Source organism: Falco rusticolus, chromosome 4 (genome assembly GCF_015220075.1).
Source record: "Falco rusticolus isolate bFalRus1 chromosome 4, bFalRus1.pri, whole genome shotgun sequence".
NCBI lineage: Eukaryota > Metazoa > Chordata > Aves > Falconiformes > Falconidae > Falco > Falco rusticolus.
Genome location: NC_051190.1, coordinates 24,195,134 through 24,215,025, shown reverse-complemented (window position 1 = coordinate 24,215,025; position 19,892 = coordinate 24,195,134). Strand labels below are relative to the sequence as shown.

General features: G+C 44.3%; 2 protein-coding genes across 2 annotated transcripts; one reads left to right on the top strand and one right to left on the bottom strand.

Annotated features, from left to right (window-relative positions):
* Positions 1 to 459: 459 nt before the first annotated feature.
* MRPS25 (mitochondrial ribosomal protein S25) lies at positions 460 to 2,256 on the top strand. Its single transcript, XM_037383225.1, has 4 exons — positions 460 to 657; positions 741 to 847; positions 1,079 to 1,166; positions 1,380 to 2,256. The coding sequence occupies exons 1-4, from the start codon at positions 524 to 526 to the stop codon at positions 1,570 to 1,572; spliced, it is 522 nt and encodes a 173-aa protein (XP_037239122.1). The 5' UTR covers positions 460 to 523; the 3' UTR covers positions 1,573 to 2,256.
* A 432-nt stretch (positions 2,257 to 2,688) lies between these two features.
* RBSN (rabenosyn, RAB effector) lies at positions 2,689 to 18,874 on the bottom strand. Its single transcript, XM_037383224.1, has 12 exons — positions 18,743 to 18,874; positions 18,092 to 18,372; positions 14,941 to 15,084; positions 12,967 to 13,067; positions 12,277 to 12,322; positions 12,003 to 12,164; positions 10,891 to 11,132; positions 9,953 to 10,023; positions 8,223 to 8,309; positions 7,645 to 7,747; positions 7,159 to 7,233; positions 2,689 to 6,244 (listed from the first exon to the last, which is right to left on the bottom strand). Exons 2-12 carry the CDS (start codon positions 18,252 to 18,254, stop codon positions 5,120 to 5,122), a joined length of 2,319 nt encoding a protein of 772 aa, XP_037239121.1. The 5' UTR covers positions 18,255 to 18,372; positions 18,743 to 18,874; the 3' UTR covers positions 2,689 to 5,119.
* Positions 18,875 to 19,892: the final 1,018 nt, after the last annotated feature.

The window sequence follows — 19,892 nt, the reverse complement described above, 5'->3', positions numbered from 1 at the left end:
CGTACATTCATTCAGGCCGTGCCAAATAATGTATTAAATTAAGTCGCTTTTTTAACCTGCTTAAATGAAAGTTAATGGGAGGGGGCGAAGCCCCTAACAAAAAATACCCCTTGCTAACAGCATGTTTCATAAATGTAATTTGCATCAAGGCATGCCGTTACTACAAACGGCAGCAACAGAAGCGGAGCTCGGCCCCCGCCGCGCCCGGGTCATCTCCCTGTCCGCCGCTTCCCGCGGTTGCTGCCGAGCGGCACTGCTCGCTCCGGGCGCCGCGCCCGCCTGTCCCGGCCTCGACGCCCCCGCGCCCGCCGCCTCGCCTCCCGAAGCGCGCGCTCGGGGCCGGCTGCGGCCGGGATCCGGCGCCGCGCGCCCCCGCGGGGCCTGGGCGCCACTTGCGCACGGCGCGTGAGGCAGTGCCCCGCCCCGCCCCGCCCCCGCCGGGGGGAAACCGCGGTGCGCGCGCGGGGCGGTGCTTCCCGCTGCTTCCGGCCGGCAGGCAGCCGCGCGTGGCCCCGCCGCCGCCATGCTGATGAAGGGCCGGTTCCCCATCCGGCGGACGCTGCAGTACCTCAGCCAGGGCGACATCGTCTTCAAGAGCTCGGTGAAGGTGATGACCGTGAACTACAACACGGCGGGGGAGCGGAGCGCGGGGGCGAGGTGAGCCGGCGGGAGCGCGGGGGGTGGCGCCGCCCTCGGAGACGCCGCGGCTCGCGCTCGCCTGTTTCTCCTCCCCTTCCCAGGAGGTTCGTGTTCTTCAGCGTCCCCCAGATCCAGTACAGGAACCCCTGGGTGCAGATCCTGCTGCTCAGGAACATGACCCCCTCGCCCTTCCTCCGCTTCTACCTGGGTAGGTGCGGCCGGCGCCTGCGCCCCGGGCCCCTCCCCCCGCGCGCCGGTTCCGCGTGCCGGACCCCCAGGCGCGGGGCGGCCCCTCGCGCTCGCCTCGGGGCCCGCTGCCCCCGGGCCGCGCGCGCCCTGGCTCGTTCGCCGCGGCGGAGGGGCGCGCGCCGGCGGCCGGTGCGGAACCGAGGGGGCAGCGGGCACCGCCTGACGCTCCGCTGCGAATCTTTCCTGGCAGAGAGCGGAGAACAAGTCCTGGTCGACGTGGAGGATAAAACCAGCAAAGAGATAACCGAGCACATTAGGAAAATCTTGGGGAAAAGCAAGTAAGTAGCGCTTGGGTTAACGTACAGCCTCGCATGCGTCACACACCATCCCTGCAAGCTTTTTTCAAGTACACAGAAACGCTGCTCCTCCCAGCCAAACCTGACAGGAGCTAGGAACTGGCACTCCATCTTTCTGGTAGCCTGGGTCCAGAGAGGGGAGAGGAAATAATGCTGTCCAGGCTTCTGATGGCAACAAATGGATCTCTTTTCCAGAGAAACGCTTGAAAAAGAGGAAAGGGAAAGAAAAAAACTGTCACATCCAGCAACTTTTGGGCCCAGGAAGTATCATCTGCGAGAATGCATGTGTGAAATTGAAGGCCAAGTCCCCTGCCCTGCTTTTGTGCCACTGCCCAAAGAGATGAGGGGAAAATACAAAGCTGCTACAAAAAATGAAGCATCAGCCTGACGTCTCAAGTTATGCAGTTGTTTTTCCTCAGGGCTGGATGATCAAGGTACTTCAATGAGAAACAAGAGCTAACAGCTCTTGGAAATGGGAACAAGCAGGTTCATATAGTACAGACAACCTTGTCTCAAGTTTTCTTACAGCTACAACTAGAATAATTGAAGTGAAAAATAAACTAAGTTAAAAACCCAGGTTTTTTGGCACCAGTTTTACAAAGCATTACAGTCAACACTGCGTAGAAAGAAAACAGAACGAGGAAAGACAGAATGACCAGAGCCCTATTTCCTTCCTACTCATGCCAGCATGTATAAGGTTGTGGCAAAACCAAGATCATGGTTGCCAAAAAGTTAATCTTAGAAGCAGTCCAGAATTCCACAATTTGTAGAAAGTGGTGTAAAAACATTTCTGCTGATTTCAATCTTGTACCACCTGAAGACTGCCAAATGATAATGCCACTCCAGGTTCAAACTAAAGCCTGAATTTTCTTAATTTTTTTAGTTACCACTCAAACACTTGGAAGTCTCATTAACAAGACAGAACTTCTGCAGCTGATAGTGCAGCTCTGAGCAGCACTGATCAAGGCAGAGAGTTACCAGCACTGAAGAACACTTAAGTTAGCATTTAAAAGATATGCCTCACGATTACCTTTATTCTCCTTCAAGAAAAAAAAAGCTACTCGTAAGACAATTTCCTGAATGGTCTTCCTTTTTTTTTTTTTTTTCCCCTTAAAGCCACAAAAAGGCAAACTGTGCCTAGATTTATCAACTTCCAGCAAATTCTAGCCAGCGAGTCCATTATGCTTCAAAGTCCAGTGCTGCTATATACTTCCTCTTAACACCTCAAACACTCCTGCTCTCTGCACGTGGTCAAAAAACCTTCTGAATCATTGTAGCTTCGGCCCCACAAAACAATTACATGGTACCAATAACAGTATATAAACACGTGACAGGTTGTACTGTATTTCTTGCAATTTGGTAATTGCACATACCTTTAAGTCAGGCTTACATATGCAGATTACTGTAGAACTGTGTTTCAGCACTTCCAAGCTAACAGTTGAATACAAAACTGCACAGTGATTCATGTGAAAGCATCCTGTAAAAACGGTCAAGGACAAGCAGCACAAAATAAACATGTTTTATTTCATCTCTGTTTACAAAGTTTCCATACAGAGTAGTGCATGCAATTTTAACAAAAGTCAATCCTAGTTATTGAGCTTTATGGTTAAGATGTCTTCGTTCTGTTGTGCCTTTGTGAGCCTCACGGCAGTCCAGATACTAGGCGTAAGGTCTTCACTTTGGAGATGACTTCAGTATCGGATGTCTATAGTCTGGCACATTTAACACTGGCAAAGATCATGAGGTATGCTAGTCTGTTATCTGCTTGTAAAAATACATTACTGTGTACAATAAGGATACTTCAATTATTAGTGTATTAGACTGAAAATACAAACAAGGCAGGACAGCTCTAACAAGGGGAAAACCCACTTTTTAAATGTGAAAGCTGAAGCTGCCAAAACCATGTTTTTCATGTTGATACCAAAAAAAACCTTTGTGTTACAGTGCAGGGAGCAATCCTCTTGGCTAGCAAACAAGTCTGCCTTAAATAACTACCTTGTACTATTTCTGTTAAACAATTCCAGGGCTTATCTTCAGCTATCTCAACATTTCTTTTTTGCTGCCTTCATAAATCTGGTGGCACACTGCATGTGTTTCGTTAGTTTACAACCTTTCGGAATGCTCTTCTTCATTTTGCTTGGTGCAAAATAATACTCAAGGAGTCAATAAAACATCTCAGTATAAAAATTTCATGGTCTTAACACAATGTGTTCCACACCTTTTAACTTCAGAGGTAGGCTATAGTAAGAAGAAAGTCAGTTGTCCTTAACTGGCTGCTTTCAGTTATTTTGAACAGTTACTAGTGCTATTAAGTGAAGATATAAGTGGTTTGTTTTTCTAAAACAGTTCCACAAGTCCCCAGCTACACTTACTTACAGCAAAATAAAACTATTAAGAGAGTTTCTGCTCTTTAGGTTGTGTAATTATGTGTCTCTAAAATATGCAATGCTTAGGCTACAGCTATGCTAATACATATTAAAAAGACATGTCCTGTTCCAAAAAAGTTTACACTTCTGAGTAAGCCCACTGTTACTGTGCTATACAGCGTGATCTGCCTGATATTACTCTATTTCATCTTAAAATAAACATGCCCTTTAGACTAAACCCTCCCCACCACCCTTTCAAACACGTCTGATGATGGACCTCTGCCTTTCAAAGATAAAAATCAGAGCTCAGGCTCTGATTTTTGCAGGCACAGTCAGACCTAACCCTAAAGTTATCCTACATTTCTGCCACCAATCTGCAGAAGCCCAGCTCTAAGCCCTCCTGCACCACAGGTGCTGGCCATCCATCACTAGTCTTCCCCCAGACCACAGGATCCACAAGATTACTCCAGTGTGGAGCTTCTTATTTAAGACAGACATGCCTGCTTCTCCCAACAACTTCTGAGGGGCATCAAATATGAAAGAGAATTGCTGTTTGGCACTACTGCAGCCACAGACTTTGTCTTCCAGCTTTCACACAATTCCAGTTCAGTGGCACTTCAGCTCTCCATTGTAAACAAGACTTTTGTTTCTTGAATGCTACAAAGAAAGGGTTCCAGTCTCACAAATAAACATGATCATTCTGTCACCCAGAGAATTTAAAGGAATCTGTAACACATTCCATAAAATCATTAGGAATTGGAGGGTCACCCTTTATATTATAGTGTGAAATGGTGCTAGCCTGATGCTTTTTTCCCTGGAACTGAGTAGACACTTGTTCCCTCACAAGCAGATCTCTGAAGCCAGCACAGTGTGCTCTACTACATGATAGTTTGTGCTCAGAGCAAATGGAAAAGTAAAGTTGATCCAAATTTTACTTGGGAATTTTTATAAACTCATTAAAAAGTTACTATATTAAGATCAGTTATAAAGTTCTCAGCCTTAAGATCCCATTTATGTATTGGCATTGCACAAAATTGATCTGCAAGCTTGTACATCCTGCACCTCAAAGAATCACAGCAGCCTTTTAACAGCACTTTCTCCTAACACCATTAGGCAATTGCACTAGCCTGTAACACTGCACTGTGCCATTATCAGAGGATGTGGAAGTTTTAGAAAAGATCTTGTGTTTCTTTAGTCAAAGCCCCACTTGAAATGTCAATACTACAACAGAATGGGGGAAAAGATGACAAACCAACATTGCAAACATTTCCAAATCATAGTTCCCTAACCACTGTAACCAGAATAAGCACGCAATAGGACGAGTTAGCATTAAAATGATGTTGTAATGAGTTATTTTAAAATTTCTTAGTACAAGTGTTTGAGACCAGCAGCATACCTCAATAATTCTTTCTTCAAGACCAAGTAGTAGTGGAAATGCCTAACTGAAAGTGCATAAAAGTCAAGATTCTCAGAATTCCCTCTTGTGATCTGTACTCCTGTTTATAAGTATCTGTTCTACCTTCCCATACTTAACAGCAGACTTAATTATTACACAGCCCTATTGCTGCTTCAGCAGTTGGATTTCTTCTGCTTTGCTAACGTGTGCTTCAGTTCCTTTAAGTTCTCTGTCAGTACCTCCACCTCATCCATTCGTCCACTATGTTTGGCATCAAATATATAAGCTTTGATATTATCTATCTGTTGGAGAAGCAGCTCTTCCTCTATAGCCTCCTCTCCAGAGATCTCATTGCCATCCTCCACTTCAAAGGGATTGGTGGAAGATCCCTCTTCAAATGGATTCCCAGAATTCCAACTGCCCCCAGGCTTTTGAAATGGATTTTCATTCTCTTCAAAAGGATTTGAAGCACTGCCAGGTGCTCCATTTGTTTGTTCATCCTCTTCATTTTCAAATGGATTATATTCTTTTTTATCACTCTGCAGAGCTGTGTCAGAGAAAGAAGCCATTGGAGGAGTCTCTTTGACAAATGGGTTAGTAGAATCATCCTGTAACTGAGGGGTATCTGCTTCATCTTCAAATGGGTTTAGACAGGCTGTCTGGTCTTGCTCTTTGCCACGCTGTGGGACATTCTGGGGTTTGAGTGTGAAGGTCAAGTGCTCTGTAGCTGGCAGCTGCTCAACAGCAGGAGTTTCAGAACATGGGTCCCCTTTGCTCTGAGTAATATCCAAATCCAATGCATGTGCTGTCAAGTTCCAGTCCTCTTTTGCAACTTCATGTTGATGCTGCTTGACTTCTCTGAAGTCTAAGGAGCATGTCCTTGAGTGCCGAGACATGAACTTCTGGTGTTCTCTTTCCCACTCTTTTTCACGAAGGACCTGAAGTTCCTCCCTCTGCATCTCTTCCTCTTCTGCCTGTTTTTTAGAAAGCTCGATAGCTTTCAGAGTCTGTTGCTGATCATATTCATCCTGAAGCTGCCTCAGGTTCTCTTGCAACATATGGATCTCATCTATCCTATTAGCTGCCTTTGCTTGCTTAATAAAAGACGTGATATTGTCAATCTGCTGGAGGAGGGGGTCCGCTATCTCACTCTCCCTTGATACACTAGATGTAGGTAACCAGCCTTCAGATTTTCTCACTGTTCCCTTTTTAAGGTGAGTTGCATCACCATTAATGGCAGCTCTGGAGATAAAGTCTTTCTGCTTTTCCTCTTGTTTTCCCTGTGTTTCAAGAGCCACCTAAAACAACAACAAAAAATGTAGTAAAGAAAACACCATGAGCCTGAAAAACATCTGTTCTAAGAATCCATAGGTACAAGAAGTTAGCTGATCTTAGACATTACTGGCCGTCACTAAAGGGATCAGCTGCATTTTTGCCTGCTTTGCAGAAAATGCTTATTTTCGTATTACTACCCAAGCGCCTCCCTTCAGTTTGTTTCTGATGATACTGATTGAAATCCCATGGCATCTGCCTCTACAAACTTGAGAGCAAGTAGGAGCAGTGACAGTGCTTTATATAGAACAAAAAAATGCCTAGTGCCACTGTGCAAAGAGTGGTCTAGATTAATTCGGACAGGAACCGTATCACATCTGACTACAGCAGACATCTGTAATAGAACAACAGTGTTAAAGGTCACCGATACCATTAGCTTTTGGAGTGCAACAACTCGTATTTCTTAATTTCTACCTCAAGATAAAGCTGGTTTAGTTTACAGTTGTCATCTTCCCTCCTAACTGAAAAAACCTCTCTCTCTCTGAAGAGGTATTCTTATTCCAGTGTGTCCTTTTCCACCACGAATAGAAATCTCCAAATTCTACTTGTGCAAATGAACTCCAGAAAACAATTTGAAAATCCACATGAACTAACATACTTTTGTTTAGGGCTTGCTCTGCATGCACTACAGCAGAAACAGCATGGGCAGCCAAGTCACTGCTGCTTTCTATAAGTATTCAGCTGCTCAGTACACACCTACTTAGTTCTGGACAGAACACAATGACAGTTACATGAATCCCTGAAAAAGGGTATGGAATGATCTGCATAAAAAATGAAAAACTGGAATCCAATGTTCAAGGCAACTACTCATACACATGCAGCTACCAGGCCCTTGAAGGAGGCCCTGATGCAAGATGTAACAGATCTTAACCTGTCTTACCGTATGCAGTCTTCTCTTTTTCAGTTCTTCATACTGATCTTTGGTTGGCAGGGACATTAGGCCAAGCAGTTTTTCCTGGCAAAACGTGAAATATTCACACTGTTGCTTGCAGGCATTCAGTACTTGAAAGGAGAGGTACCAACAGAACACCCCACAAACAAATAAAGGCTACTTCTATGCTGCAGTCACTGCTGCAACTCTGAGCACGTCTTTGCTGTCATAACTGCACTGCAGACTAGGTTCACATCTCAGCAAGAGACAAGGACAAGATTCACACATTTTCTTAGGTCCCTATACTCAATGCTGCTCAGACTACACCATCTGTATTCCAGCTCATTTAAGGCTACCATAACTCATTAGGGAAACTACAGAAAATGTATAGAACTAAACCTCCTGTCAAAACAGTTTCAAACCACAGGGATGTCTGGCCAAGAAGAGAACACTGTACAAAACACACATACAGCTCATAACATAAGCTCCATTTACCTGAACAAAAAGTGTAGCTGAGTATCTTATCATTCTCTGAAGTTGTAGTGTTTTAGGATGAGGCTGGGGATCTTCATGCAAGCCTAGATTCAAAATCTTCTTACTGAACCAAAACAAACATACAGCTTTGTCAGTTCAAAATCAAGGGCCAGCAAAAATGCAGCAGAAGGGAGAGCGACAATACAGGATGAAAGCTTTCTGACATTCTTTTAACCAAACCATTCTGGGTATTACAGGTTATAACATTTTCCACTAGTACTTTTTTTTTTTAATTAAAAACAAAACAAACCCCAAATTGTGCTGCTATTTGTTTCCTCAGTGCTTAGTTATTTCCACTGCAGAGGAATGCATATGCATGGTTTTTAAGGCTGGAAAGGGAAGTAGAAATTGATGGTGCACAGGAACAGAAGCGACCTCTTCACATGCTCTTTACAACTGGGCAGACAAATTGATTATCCATGTGAATAAACAGGTATGTGCTACACCAGCACAGACACCAACAGTTGAGAAAAACTACAGAGAAGTCCTAACAGAGGGAGACAGACACATGCTGGGGGGTGAAGAGAGAGATCTTTTACCTTAAGGCATCTATAAATTCGTATACTTTTTGAATCTCCACCCTCAAGTCATTAGCGTGCTCAAGATTGTAGGTTGTCTCCCCAGCACTAAGAAATAAATACAATTTTATTGTAAGACATGCACCCAGCTAACAATATATATAACACTAAAAATTATCCCAAGACGACCAAGATTCAACAATGGTAAGAACAGCTAACACTAAAGGGGCTGAATGATTTTATTTCTAGCTCGTTGTGTTTAAAAACTTTCTTTGTGACAGAAGTGGAAAATGACAATCATCTTGTGAACATGAACATTCCACAGAAGAGAATTTTATTTATGATTGCGTTATTATTTACTATTATAGGAGAAACTGTATTTTAACACAGGAAGGCGTCTCTACCAGTAACATCTAAAATATACACACATTTAGCAAATGCATCTATTTTGTGGTTTTTTTCCAGGCAACTGGGTATGGAAAAAACAGACTGACTGAGGAACTAACTATACCATTGAAGTAAAATAGTTATCTCTACTAGCATTTGTCAGAAAGCAAAAGCCTGCAACCCCACATAGGTAAAGCATTTAAGATGCTAGTAGTAACTGACCGTCCACATGGGGACACAATTAATTACATGCACTTTACTAGAATATCACATTTATTGATGAAACAAATTATGATTTACTGGGAAAGACTTTTCGGCAGTTTTTAGACTTCCTTTCCTTTTGTATCACAAATACAAAAGACAAGGATCACTCTCTCAAAAGCAATGCCACTATCCATATGATCCAAGTTTCTGAGACTCAGTCCTGATCAGAAATCTTTAATTTCATCAGTAAGAAGTCTGACATGTGCTTCCATTATCCAAGGACATTAATATTTTTACTCTTCTCAGTTGTCAAGCCACATAACACCAACTCATGAAGAATTGACAAAAACCAGGAGCAGCCTAACTAGGTTTTCACCTTCTATACTTGTTTCTTCCTTTTGGCAGGTGTGTTTTTACAAAAATGGTTTTGTTATGATGAACGACAGCCTAATTTTACTATACCACCCGATCTAAAAGACAGGTACAGAAGAATTTATGAACTTTAACATCCCAAATGAACGTCCTTCATAGTCTAAGACCAATGTCTATACTCCTCTACTGTACAAGCCAGAAGTATAAGATGACAACCTCCTGCAGATATAGCTGGAGAGGTTTAAGTTACCCCAATGAGAGAACAGTACCACAAGAAACTATGCACAGAAGCACAATACGTGAATGCTGCTTATACACTGCAGCACAGGGCAGGCCAGCCAGATTCAGGAACAACTGTCAGGTGAAGGTGGCTCGCTTTACACAAGAACAGGTGAGAAGCATTTGCTGCTGGCACTACCTGGAAGCCATACCATGCAGCTGAAGGCAGCAGTATCTTACTTCAACAGTTCAAAGAGGCTTATTTACACAACAAGAATTGTACTTCCTTTTTGCAAACATGACATGTCAGAGTATGACAGTGGCGCCTCACCGGAAATTGACTTTAAAAAAATAAATTGGACTTCTCTGTATGCAATGTGACCATTAATAATTAATTAAATACTACTTTGTTTGAAGAGCATCCAAAAGACAACAGATAACCTAACACTGCTTTTTCTTACAATTTACATACTCCTGCAGCCTTAGCATGCCATTTCTTTAGTCCTTCCCATGCTTTTGGGGAGGAAAAATACATATATTCATAAATAACAACAGCAAATGGAGCTTACTTCAGTGATTCTGCCATCCTTATGTATTCTCGTGCCTTCTGGTCAACTTTCTCCATGCAGAGTCGGAGTTTCTTGTTTAAAACAAAATGTGTAAGTAACTTATGTTAATAAAACTAATGCAATAACGTGCCGACATAAACCTTTCATGCTGCCTGTGCACATTCAAAGTTGACTGTGGTGAAAGCCATTTAACTATTGAGGATGACATGACCCTCCAGTTAGCCTCAGAACACAGACGCATGGGCAGGAACAAAGGAAGTCTCCCTGTACGCCTGCAAGGTGAATTTTGAATCCAGAAGCTGTTTTAATGGATGACTTGGGCAACTTCTAGCCTTAAACCTCTTCATAAAGTGCACCAGCAGAAACTCCCATTAATATTAACCTGGGGTGTGTGCAGACTTTACTGAAAAGATACCTGACTATTGTCAGTACCTGCTTTCGAAGCATATTTGAACACACTGTTCCGGCCATATGCTGTCGATTGATACAGATGGTTCAAAAAAGCACTTGCCATCAGTGTGAGGACAACAGTGCTGACATTGAATCCTGTAGTTCCAGTGCAGCCCATCAACAAAGCACACAGCATGTCATTGGTTTAAACAAGGACTGTTCTGTGGAATCCCAACTGACATAGCTCAAATTTTAAGAAAGGCATCTCAGAACTATTAGTTCCAGACAATTAGAATGAAGATGTATCTTAAAACAACATTTGAGTTATCATGGGATATAAATACTATATGGTTAACTGGCTCCACAATTTCCAATACACCCTTGTTAGGTGGCATAAACACCCAATAAAGCCTTTTTGAACTCACTTTTGAAAGCGAGTATTAAATCATAAAATAAGAGCTTGGACATGAGGTAACAAGCCGAAAACCAGGTAATGACAACTGCAGATAGATACACTGAGGATCACAGCAGCAAAGAGTTTGACTTACCTCATAGAGTTTCACAATCTCCGGAGTGTATTCTTTCTCATCCATCTGTTGTTCTCTTTTCAACAAGGTATCTTTGCAGTGCCGACAACAACGGATACGGTCATCATCCTTCTCATCCAGAACTGAGCTCACACTGCTTATGCTGCTAATGCTGCCACGGCGGGAACCATGGACACTATTAGGTGAGGAGTTCGGGCTAGTATGAGAACCCAAGGCCTCTTTGCTGGCACTAGTGAGTTTGCCTAAAAATTATACACAGGTAATTTTACAGTGATTGGAGAAGCCGACAGATTTTACCAACACAAATGAATTGTGCTTTAACAGAAACTTGATACTCAGGTAAATTAGAAAACCATGAAAGACATGCAAGGAACCAATGACAACCAAGACTGCAAGTGAGAATTTGGGTCTTCACTGTAAATCCTGCTCCATTCTAAAAGCACCTAGAGAGCAGACTGCTGAGAACCACCTACTCTACTTACGCCTAGAAGCTTTCTCATGCTGAAGCTTGCATATAGGATAGCATGTGGAAGAAAAGGTACATTAATGTTGTCCATGTTTTATGCTTGAATGCTCAAAAAAGCACAGTTAATGTCATTCTCTTGGAGAATTGTGTCCTCTCCAATGCACTAGATGAAGAAAATGAAGTTTGAAGGGCTTCTTCAAGGCTTGTGGATGAATTTCCTTAATGTCAGCATTTGGACAACCATGGGCAAGACTGGAAATAGCCACAGTAATCTTACATGTCAAGAACCTTGGCACTTAAAATTCCTGAAGTTAATACTTCATAGTTATGGTACTCAGTAGGATAAGACACTAAATATTAAATACATTTACTACTAGTATATACTACTACTTCTAGTAACTCTTTCAGTGTTATGTAACACTTCCAAAGATGAACGAGGAACAGAGACAAAGAATGGAGACATCATTCTTCTTACTCTGTTTCACTGACAAGTGTCTGCATGAAACAATGATACATTAAGGGCCAAGTTTTCTGCAAAGGCAGAATATTACCAGCAGCTTTTTTCCTGATGGCAACAAGCCAGGATGCAGTTAGCACCCTGAGTGAGCTAAGGAAAGGAGGAATTAACACCACACACTGTACTTACTTGCCAAAGGAAGACTGACAAGTTCCATGCACTTCTTGCACATAATCGATCCACAAAGGCGGCAGTGGTGCCGTCTGTTTCGAATACTGAACTTATTGCCACAGTCTGGGCAGAACGGAACATCCTGATCACTGACCCAAGGCACAACAGACTTCTCTATAGCTGTGACCAAGCAAGAGGGGAGGGAATACGCACAAGATAAGATATTCATTCAATTAATTCCTCAGCTGGTTAAACTACAGAAGCAAAGAGTCTGAGGTAAGTTCATACCAACCTCTTATTTTAGCTGACTCAGTGTTTGCTCTGTCAAACGATGTAAGCTAGAAGATGATAAACAATTCATTCAAGAAAACTGTACTTTTGCAAGAAAAAAACCCCAACACAACCCAGCCCAACAAGAAAAAGAAACCTGACACTTTTAGGAGATAGGAGTCTCAGCCTGTTTTACACCAGATTCCTGCAACTATCTTATTTCTAATGCCATATTCACACAAGTAGTGCTAAACAATGCATGCCAAACCTGTACAAATCAGGGCATTTTTGACATAATCATTCCAGCATCCAACATTACTGCATCTGAGCCAAAAAGTAAGTATATCATTGGCAGATTTTGAAGAATAAGGAGCTGGAAGAATCATGACAAAAACATTAGAGAGAAATTTAGTAAAGTAAAAGATGGAGAAAACATACAGGAAAACAGATGGTTCTTGAAGCATGTGGAAGTAGCATCTTCAGCTTGAAAACAGTGCATAGAAACAGAAATCATATCCACAGTACAGGGTCAGACCAAGCACAGCACTCAAGGATAGAAAAGGAAAACAGTTATGCGTGAGGAGAGTCATAGTTCAGTATTTCTTATAAAGTGCACTGGCAGATAAATGGGCACACTTCATACTAAAATATGATTTTTTTTTCATCTAGGAAGCATTCAGAAGGGTAGAATATTAAAAACCAGCAGATTTACCTTTTCTAACCTGATTATTAACTTATTGACTTCAACTACATAGTGATCAATCCTGGCTGCTCGGTGTTTCTTGAAATCAGAAAGATGGCTTCTCATAGCACCTGGAGAGATAGCAGAAAGTTTGCACAGTGACCCAGGTGTTCTGTACGGATTTAAATGCCTCTTGAAAGAGAGCTGTCTCTTCTGTTCACATCTATTTCTCATGTTCTAATCTAATTTTAAAGACAGATTAGAAACCTGCATTTTCACAGTGCTGCTCTAAATAAAACATGCAGGTTAAAGCCTAATCTCCAGGCTAGCAATAAACAGTGTTTTATTTCTACTACAGAAAACAAGCACTATGTTACAGAGAACATCTGCAACAGATTTTTTTTCCCCCCTCTTCAGCCCTCAGTTACGTTTGGCAAGCTATTATCAACTAGTAGTAGTCTCAAAACCAACTCCCTCTAGTTTCCTGGCTACAATGTTGAACTAAGGGAAGAAGCAGGTCCAATGATTAATGGAGGCCTATGCAACAGCAATTTCTCTTTAAGAATTCTGATCATCCTTCCACCTTCAGAGGTTCTGAATCAAATCCTTGATGACAGTTCAGATATACAGATAACTGATCACCAACTATACAAAGGAACAATATTAGCATCTTTTTAAGAAATGTACAATTCATACTCTACAATGTTGGTTTCAAGTTTCAGTTTTGATCCTTTTCCTAGTCAGATGAGTGAGGTATTTAAAAAAAAATCAAATTTACAGAAAAAATATTTTTTTTTTAATAGTAATGCAAAAAAGTATCTTTATTCCGAGTGGTAGAACACAAAATCAGATGTTGCTTTTTAATACTACCTATGTAATTGTAAGAATCTCACTTCCTCATACTAGTGAAATAACAAAAAAAACTCCAAAGCTGAATTCACAGGAATGAAAGGGCCCCTCTGGGTAACTGAATTCCACCACTGCTTCGGAGACATCACACAGTCTCTTTCACAAACCCACCAAATCCTACTCTAAAACCTGTAAGGTTCACCTGCTCCACTCTGATCAGAAAACAGTTCTCATTTCTCTAATATTCAGAAACCTTCTGCTAGTTCACTGCCAAAATTTATTCTTAGCTAATATTCATACTATGATTGCTGCCGAAATAATTAAAGTCAAAAGTGTAATTACCAGACTCCGCAGATCCAAAGGACTAAGTCCTAGCCTGTCAGCAGCACAGGGAACACTTTACTAGCAGAGATAGTGCTGCTTCCTCCCCATGAAAATGTGACATTCCAGTAATAGTAGGAGGCAATTTCCAGTAGCAGTATTTATAATTACAAGCTCAAGTCGACTTATCCTTCAAATTCTACAAATGTAGATTTATATTCAGAGGGGTGGGGTGGGGGTTTGCCCCCCCTTTTTTAAAAAAAATTAAACCTCTTCTTAATGAAAGATGATCTACATCTCAAATCCAGGGAAAAAGCTGAAAGTTTAAAATTGATGGACAAGCTTTCTGTCAGGCAGGTAAACTAACAGCTACTTTAAGTGTAGCCCAAAAGCTGGAGATTTTTTATAACTATAGCATAATAATTAATTAGTGGATTATCTGTTTTGTAAAAAGCCACAAGGTGGTTGCAGAACATTTCAACAAAGCTGGATGCACAGGGGTAAATACATATCCACCACCAGGCCTCAATGGCTCAGGCACAGTAAAGTGACTAACAGCTATCCTGTTCTCAAAGTTTGCTGGGGTATACTTCCTCTATGACTGTATACTTCCTCTACCCCCCCCCCCCCACCCCATTACCTGCATTTTCCCCATCCCACAGACAACGTAGGTGGGCTGCACAAAATCAACATGCAAACCATAACTCCATGCTACAGCAAATCAAATGCAATGCAGACACAATTCCATGCAACTTCAGCAATACTGTAGCACGTACCCAATTAAGATTAAAAGAAAAGTTAACCCCACTGTGTATCACCTTCTAGCTCTCCTACCTACTTCCTGGGGCTCCCACATGTATGGATCTACTCCACCATAGCTGAATGACTCGTATCGTTCCTGAGATCCAGAATCAGTTCTGTCATCTCCTTCTTGTTTCAGCAATTTCTTCTTTGCTCTTTTGGCCTTCTGAACTAGATCTGAAAAAGTTAAACTCAAGTTATCAAACGTGGCATGTAGTCACTGAATATTTGTCATATGAAACCAGTATGGATTATTCCTCATCTTTTAGCACAAGCCTTTCTCCTTGATAACAAGTTTCTCCTCGGCATGTTCTGTTTAGAACCAGAACAGGGTTCAGAGAATCACAGATGGCACAAAATGCTCTTTCTTATCTGTCATAAAGTAGTAGCACCAAGGTCCTAATGACAAAGTAGTTTTAGACACTCCATTCAGGGACTTCACCGTAGAACGGTAAGCTGTCCTAGCAACTATGGGACCCATTTCACAGCATTCTGGGACATCATATAGACACCATCTTCATTCTCTCAAGTCCCAATGATTTTTTCACAACTCAAGGATGTTCAGCACTTTCTTTGTCTTGTTGCTCAAACTACAAATTTCAGTGTGCTTGTACACCTGAATAATTTCAAGAGTACCAAACAGCCCACTGCATCACCTCATATGAATGCTAGTGAGAGGAGGGCAGTCTCCTGGGCCAAAAAAATATAAACATCAGGAACTTCAAACTTCAGAGCTTTTATTGCCCTTGCAGCTATGTTCCTGTCTGAATACTAGCAGAAGTTGAGGGTGGTCCTTTTCCAAACACACTCAGTACCTCCTTGAACTGGATCTTTTATACATCAAGCCTTCTTACAAGCTGCTGGGAACCATGAGTTAGCATGTCCTCTCGTATTTCTAATTTTCTTATTTATTGTCTGAAGCACTGGAATTTCCACCTTGACCTTACCAGAGTCTGCCCCCTCTGCGCTTCAGCCACTAGGGCTGTGCCAGCAGGCTCCTCATGCCAACATAGTAATTCCTAGCTGTTTTTCAGCTGCTGATGTCATGCTACCTCCCAAAATGACACTCAGTGATATAAAGTGCACTGCTCAACCCAACTGTGTCAAGTTGGCAAGGGCTCTGCCAGCACTGCAACACCATTTAAGAAAGAGGATTACCTTCCCCCCTCCCCATCTGCCATACTGGACAGCTTAGACACTGAAGTTTCTTAAGTGGATTTTACACCACCTACATCGAAAATGTAGATGCACTCGAGACTTTGAAAGTCTGACATACTCAAAAAAGGAAGTAGGGATGCCTCAGGGCTTTGCTGCAGACACAGAAGCTTTTCAAGCGAAATTTCACGGTCTCGTTTACCATGAAGTCAAATTTAACCACCTCGGCATGACTCAACTGAAGTAATAAGGTGATTTGTAAGCATTTCTAGAATTCCACAATTAGGATAGTCAAGAGTTCAGCACAAAGTTGCGCAACCACTTGTGAGCCACAGTTTGAACACGAGTCCCTAAAACAAGTAATTTAAATAGATGATTCTGCTGGCCTTTCTTCTAGAAGGGACTTCACTGGATAGACCTTAACATGAACAACTAGGACAGAAAGCGAGCAGATGAAACCAACATCCTTTACACAAGAACACATGTGAAAGCCTGAGAAGCCACAGTACACTATTTTAGATTAAAGTAACACTAGACCAAAATCAAAATGCAGGTGTTTTGTATTAAATAAAAGAAGCACCTGGGAAAAGTTACCAGGCTTAAGTTGCTGTTTTCTCTAATCGCAATGAAAACCATACTGTTGTTGTGGTTTAAGTGCTCCATGGAAGCATTTCATGATGCAGCTATTACATCACTGTATCTACGCATGATGAGAACATGACTGCAGTACTGACCAATCTACCTTCACTGTCCAAGAAGAGCACAGTGCTAAGAGCCAAGAAGTAGCTAGACGATGGAAAGCAACTTAAAGATTCATTAAATATTCAACTGTGCTACCCCTATGATAGGCTTGTTAAAAACAAACTTTTCACTGAGAAAAGACTTTTGAAATAATAATCACCAATGTGAGGGGAGAAAAAAAAGGGGGTGAGGGTAAAAATTCAAGACTGCCAGGCTGCTATCTCTAATATAATAAAACCAGAAAGATTTTTGCAGGGAACAGACTTATCACCAGGTTTTGCGTATTTTTCTCTCAATATAATGACACTGTGTACACAAGAGAAGTAAAAAAAAATATTTTAGTTAAACAGAACTCAAAGGGATTTTTCAAACAGCAGCAACAGTTGGTAATCCAAAGCACAACCCTGGGACACTCCCAGCATCTACAGCCAGCTCCACCACCCACACTCTTTTCCACCTCTTCCCACCAACCACATTCCTTAACTTTAACTGCAACAACGGCTTTATCTACTGTCAAAAACCAGGGATTAATGAATTGGTACCTGGCAAGTACCAGAAATTCACCATATCCTGTAAGGTCTTCAAGTAATGATCGGGAATTCATCTGGGTTACTGTGTAAATCAAGAGTCATCAGAAAAAAAACACACAAACAAAAACCCCAGCAGACCAGTAATAAAATTCATGCATAAAATCAGATACTTGAAGAGTGATGACTGTTTAAGTGCCTGATTTGGAATTTACTTGTTGAAAGTATTGGCAATAACATAACAATTATGCCTTGGCCTAAGATGGCATATAGAAAAACAGAACTCTGTACCCCACTTGGCAATGCACATCAACTAGTATTTTAGTATTCTTAAGACAAGTGAGACAATTCTCTACAACTACCTGAAAGGAGGTTGTAGCAAGGTACGAGTCGGTCGCTTCTTTCAAGTAACAAGAGGAAATGGCCTCAAGTTGCGCTAGGGGAGGCTTAGGTTGGATGTTGGGAAAAATTTCTTCACCGAGCGGGCTGTCAAGCACTGGCACAGGCTGCTCAGGGGGTGGCGGGGGCCCCATCCCGGGAGGGATTTACAAGACATGCTGAGGTGGCACTTGGGGACACGGGTTAGCGGTGGGCTTGGCAGTGCTGGGTTAAGGGTTGGGGTCGATGATCTTAAAGGTCTTTTTCCAGGCTGAACGATTCTGTGCTATAACTCAGAGTACAGGCAGCACAAGCGGCTTCCGCCACGGGGGAATTTTACACGGCGAAAACGAACGCGTTAGCACCACTGTCATGCCTCTTACTTTTGAGCTGTCCTCTGACGTCTCTGTCCTCACTCGAGTGCTCTTCTTCGTAGTGCGCCTGAAGCTGGTAGAACGACTGGAGGTCCTTCAGGCAGAGGGGGCACAGGAACCCCTCTCGCATTTCGCCCGGGTCGCCGAAGGGCGGCGGGCAGCCGGCCGCCATGGCCGGCCGCTGGCGGCGGGTCAGCGCTCGCTCCCGGCTTCAGCAGCGGCGCGGCCGCCTGGCAGTGACGAAGCGCGGGGACGAACGGCGCGGCACCGGCATCGTCCCTCGCGGCTTCCTGAAAGAAACCGGGCAGCGGCGTCAGGCCGGCGGCGCGGCTTGGCCCCACGCGCGGCCCGGCCCCTCCACAGCCCCGCATGCGGCACCCGCCCGGGGCCCCGCAGGCCCGCGGCCCGCTCGCGCCTCCGCTCGGGAGGGAGAAGCCGGCAGCGGGGGCGGGGGGGACAGGCCCGGGCCCGGCGCTGCCCGCCGCCCCGCTGGGCCCTGCGCAGGCGCGGGGCGGCAGCACACGCCGGGCCCGGGCCCCCGCGCGGCCGGGTCGGGGGGCGCGCGGGAAAGGGGTGGGGCTTAGGTCTCGCGCCGGCCGCCGGGGCCCCCGCCCCGTCCCGCCCCGCCCCACCGCCCCCAGGCGGGCGGCCGGGCCTCACCTCCGCGCTGAGGTAGGGGTGCGTGTCCCCGGCGGTGGGAGGCCACGGCCTGCCGCGCTCCCACCCGCTCGGCGTCCCAACTGCCCGGGAGCGGTGGCGTGACGGCGGAGGGCGGGGCGAGCGCCGAGGCATCGATGGGCGGGAAGGGAGGGGACAAGGAGGGCTCATCCGGGGCCGGAGGGAGACGCGAGGCCCGGCGAAGGCCTGCGCTGCGACGCGCAGAGCTATCGATGGAGGGCGAGGCGGGGGAGGCGGTGGCCTAGGCCTGGCCGGGGGCACGGCCTCCCCAGGGCCTCCCTTAGCCTGAGGGGCGGTGGCGGCTGCCCTGTTTGCAGCCAGCCAGGAACAGACCCTGGTCGCGGCCCTGCTGGGCGCCCCCAGGCTCGCAGGTGTGTGTGGGAGAGGTAGTGCGGGGCCGCGGTGACAGAACCCCCTCAGGAGCGGGGCCTGGGGCGGGGGAGGCCGACCTCCTCTCCCTCCCGCTGCTCCTGGAGGACTCACGAAACCCCGCCTCTGCTAGCCGCTGCTGGGTTTGTGCTTTGTATCCTTATACTGACCACGTTGGGAACAGGACCAGCCTTGCCAGCAGGGGCAAGCTTGATGTTCTCAGTCTCAGCCTGCAGGTCACTCGGAAGTGCTGCAAAACTGTAAGCCATAGCACTAGACGACCTGCTACTCACAGAGCCACAAACTTAACCCAGGACCCTCACCGCTGCTTGCCCTTGCTGCCTGACAAAGAGCTGTTTAAGTCAATGATAGAAGCTTTTCACTGTCCCTTTTCTGATGCTATTCTGTTTAATCTCGACTGACAGAAATTTGTGCTGTTCCACACGCCCTAGTGTGTGGAGGAAATAATAGGAGTGTGTAACCATACTTCTGCTTTATCTGTTAGAATTCCAGGCCTTTGGAGGCAGAGATTTTCTTACGTAGCAATGTTTTTTTACACCAGTCCTGTCCATGAAAGGTGGATTTTCACTGTTAATGTCCTGCACTTTCATCCTTGAAGTTAAGTCCTTTAAAAAAAATACACATTTTCAACAAGGAGCAGTGGGAAGGGGTAGTGTTTTCCAAGACCTGAATTATAACTAGATGCCCAGCTTCTAGGGATTGCAAATTCCAGCTCAAGGATATCGCATGATCCCAGATACGG

Excerpts from the sequence above, each read along its gene's own strand:
- RBSN (XM_037383224.1), bottom strand. The coding sequence starts at position 18,254 with ATGGCGGCCGGCTGCCCGCCGCCCTTCGGCGACCCGGGCGAAATGCGA. Across the intron at positions 8,310-9,952 it reads AGGATGGCAGAATCACTGAA|TGCTGGGGAGACAACCTACA; the intron begins GTAAGCTCCATT and ends TTTATTTCTTAG. Across the intron at positions 6,245-7,158 it reads AAAAGAGAAGACTGCATACG|GTGGCTCTTGAAACACAGGG; the intron begins GTAAGACAGGTT and ends TTGTTGTTTTAG.
- MRPS25 (XM_037383225.1), top strand. The coding sequence starts at position 524 with ATGCTGATGAAGGGCCGGTTCCCCATCCGGCGGACGCTGCAGTACCTC. Across the intron at positions 848-1,078 it reads CTTCCTCCGCTTCTACCTGG|AGAGCGGAGAACAAGTCCTG; the intron begins GTAGGTGCGGCC and ends CTTTCCTGGCAG. Across the intron at positions 1,167-1,379 it reads AAAATCTTGGGGAAAAGCAA|AGAAACGCTTGAAAAAGAGG; the intron begins GTAAGTAGCGCT and ends TCTCTTTTCCAG.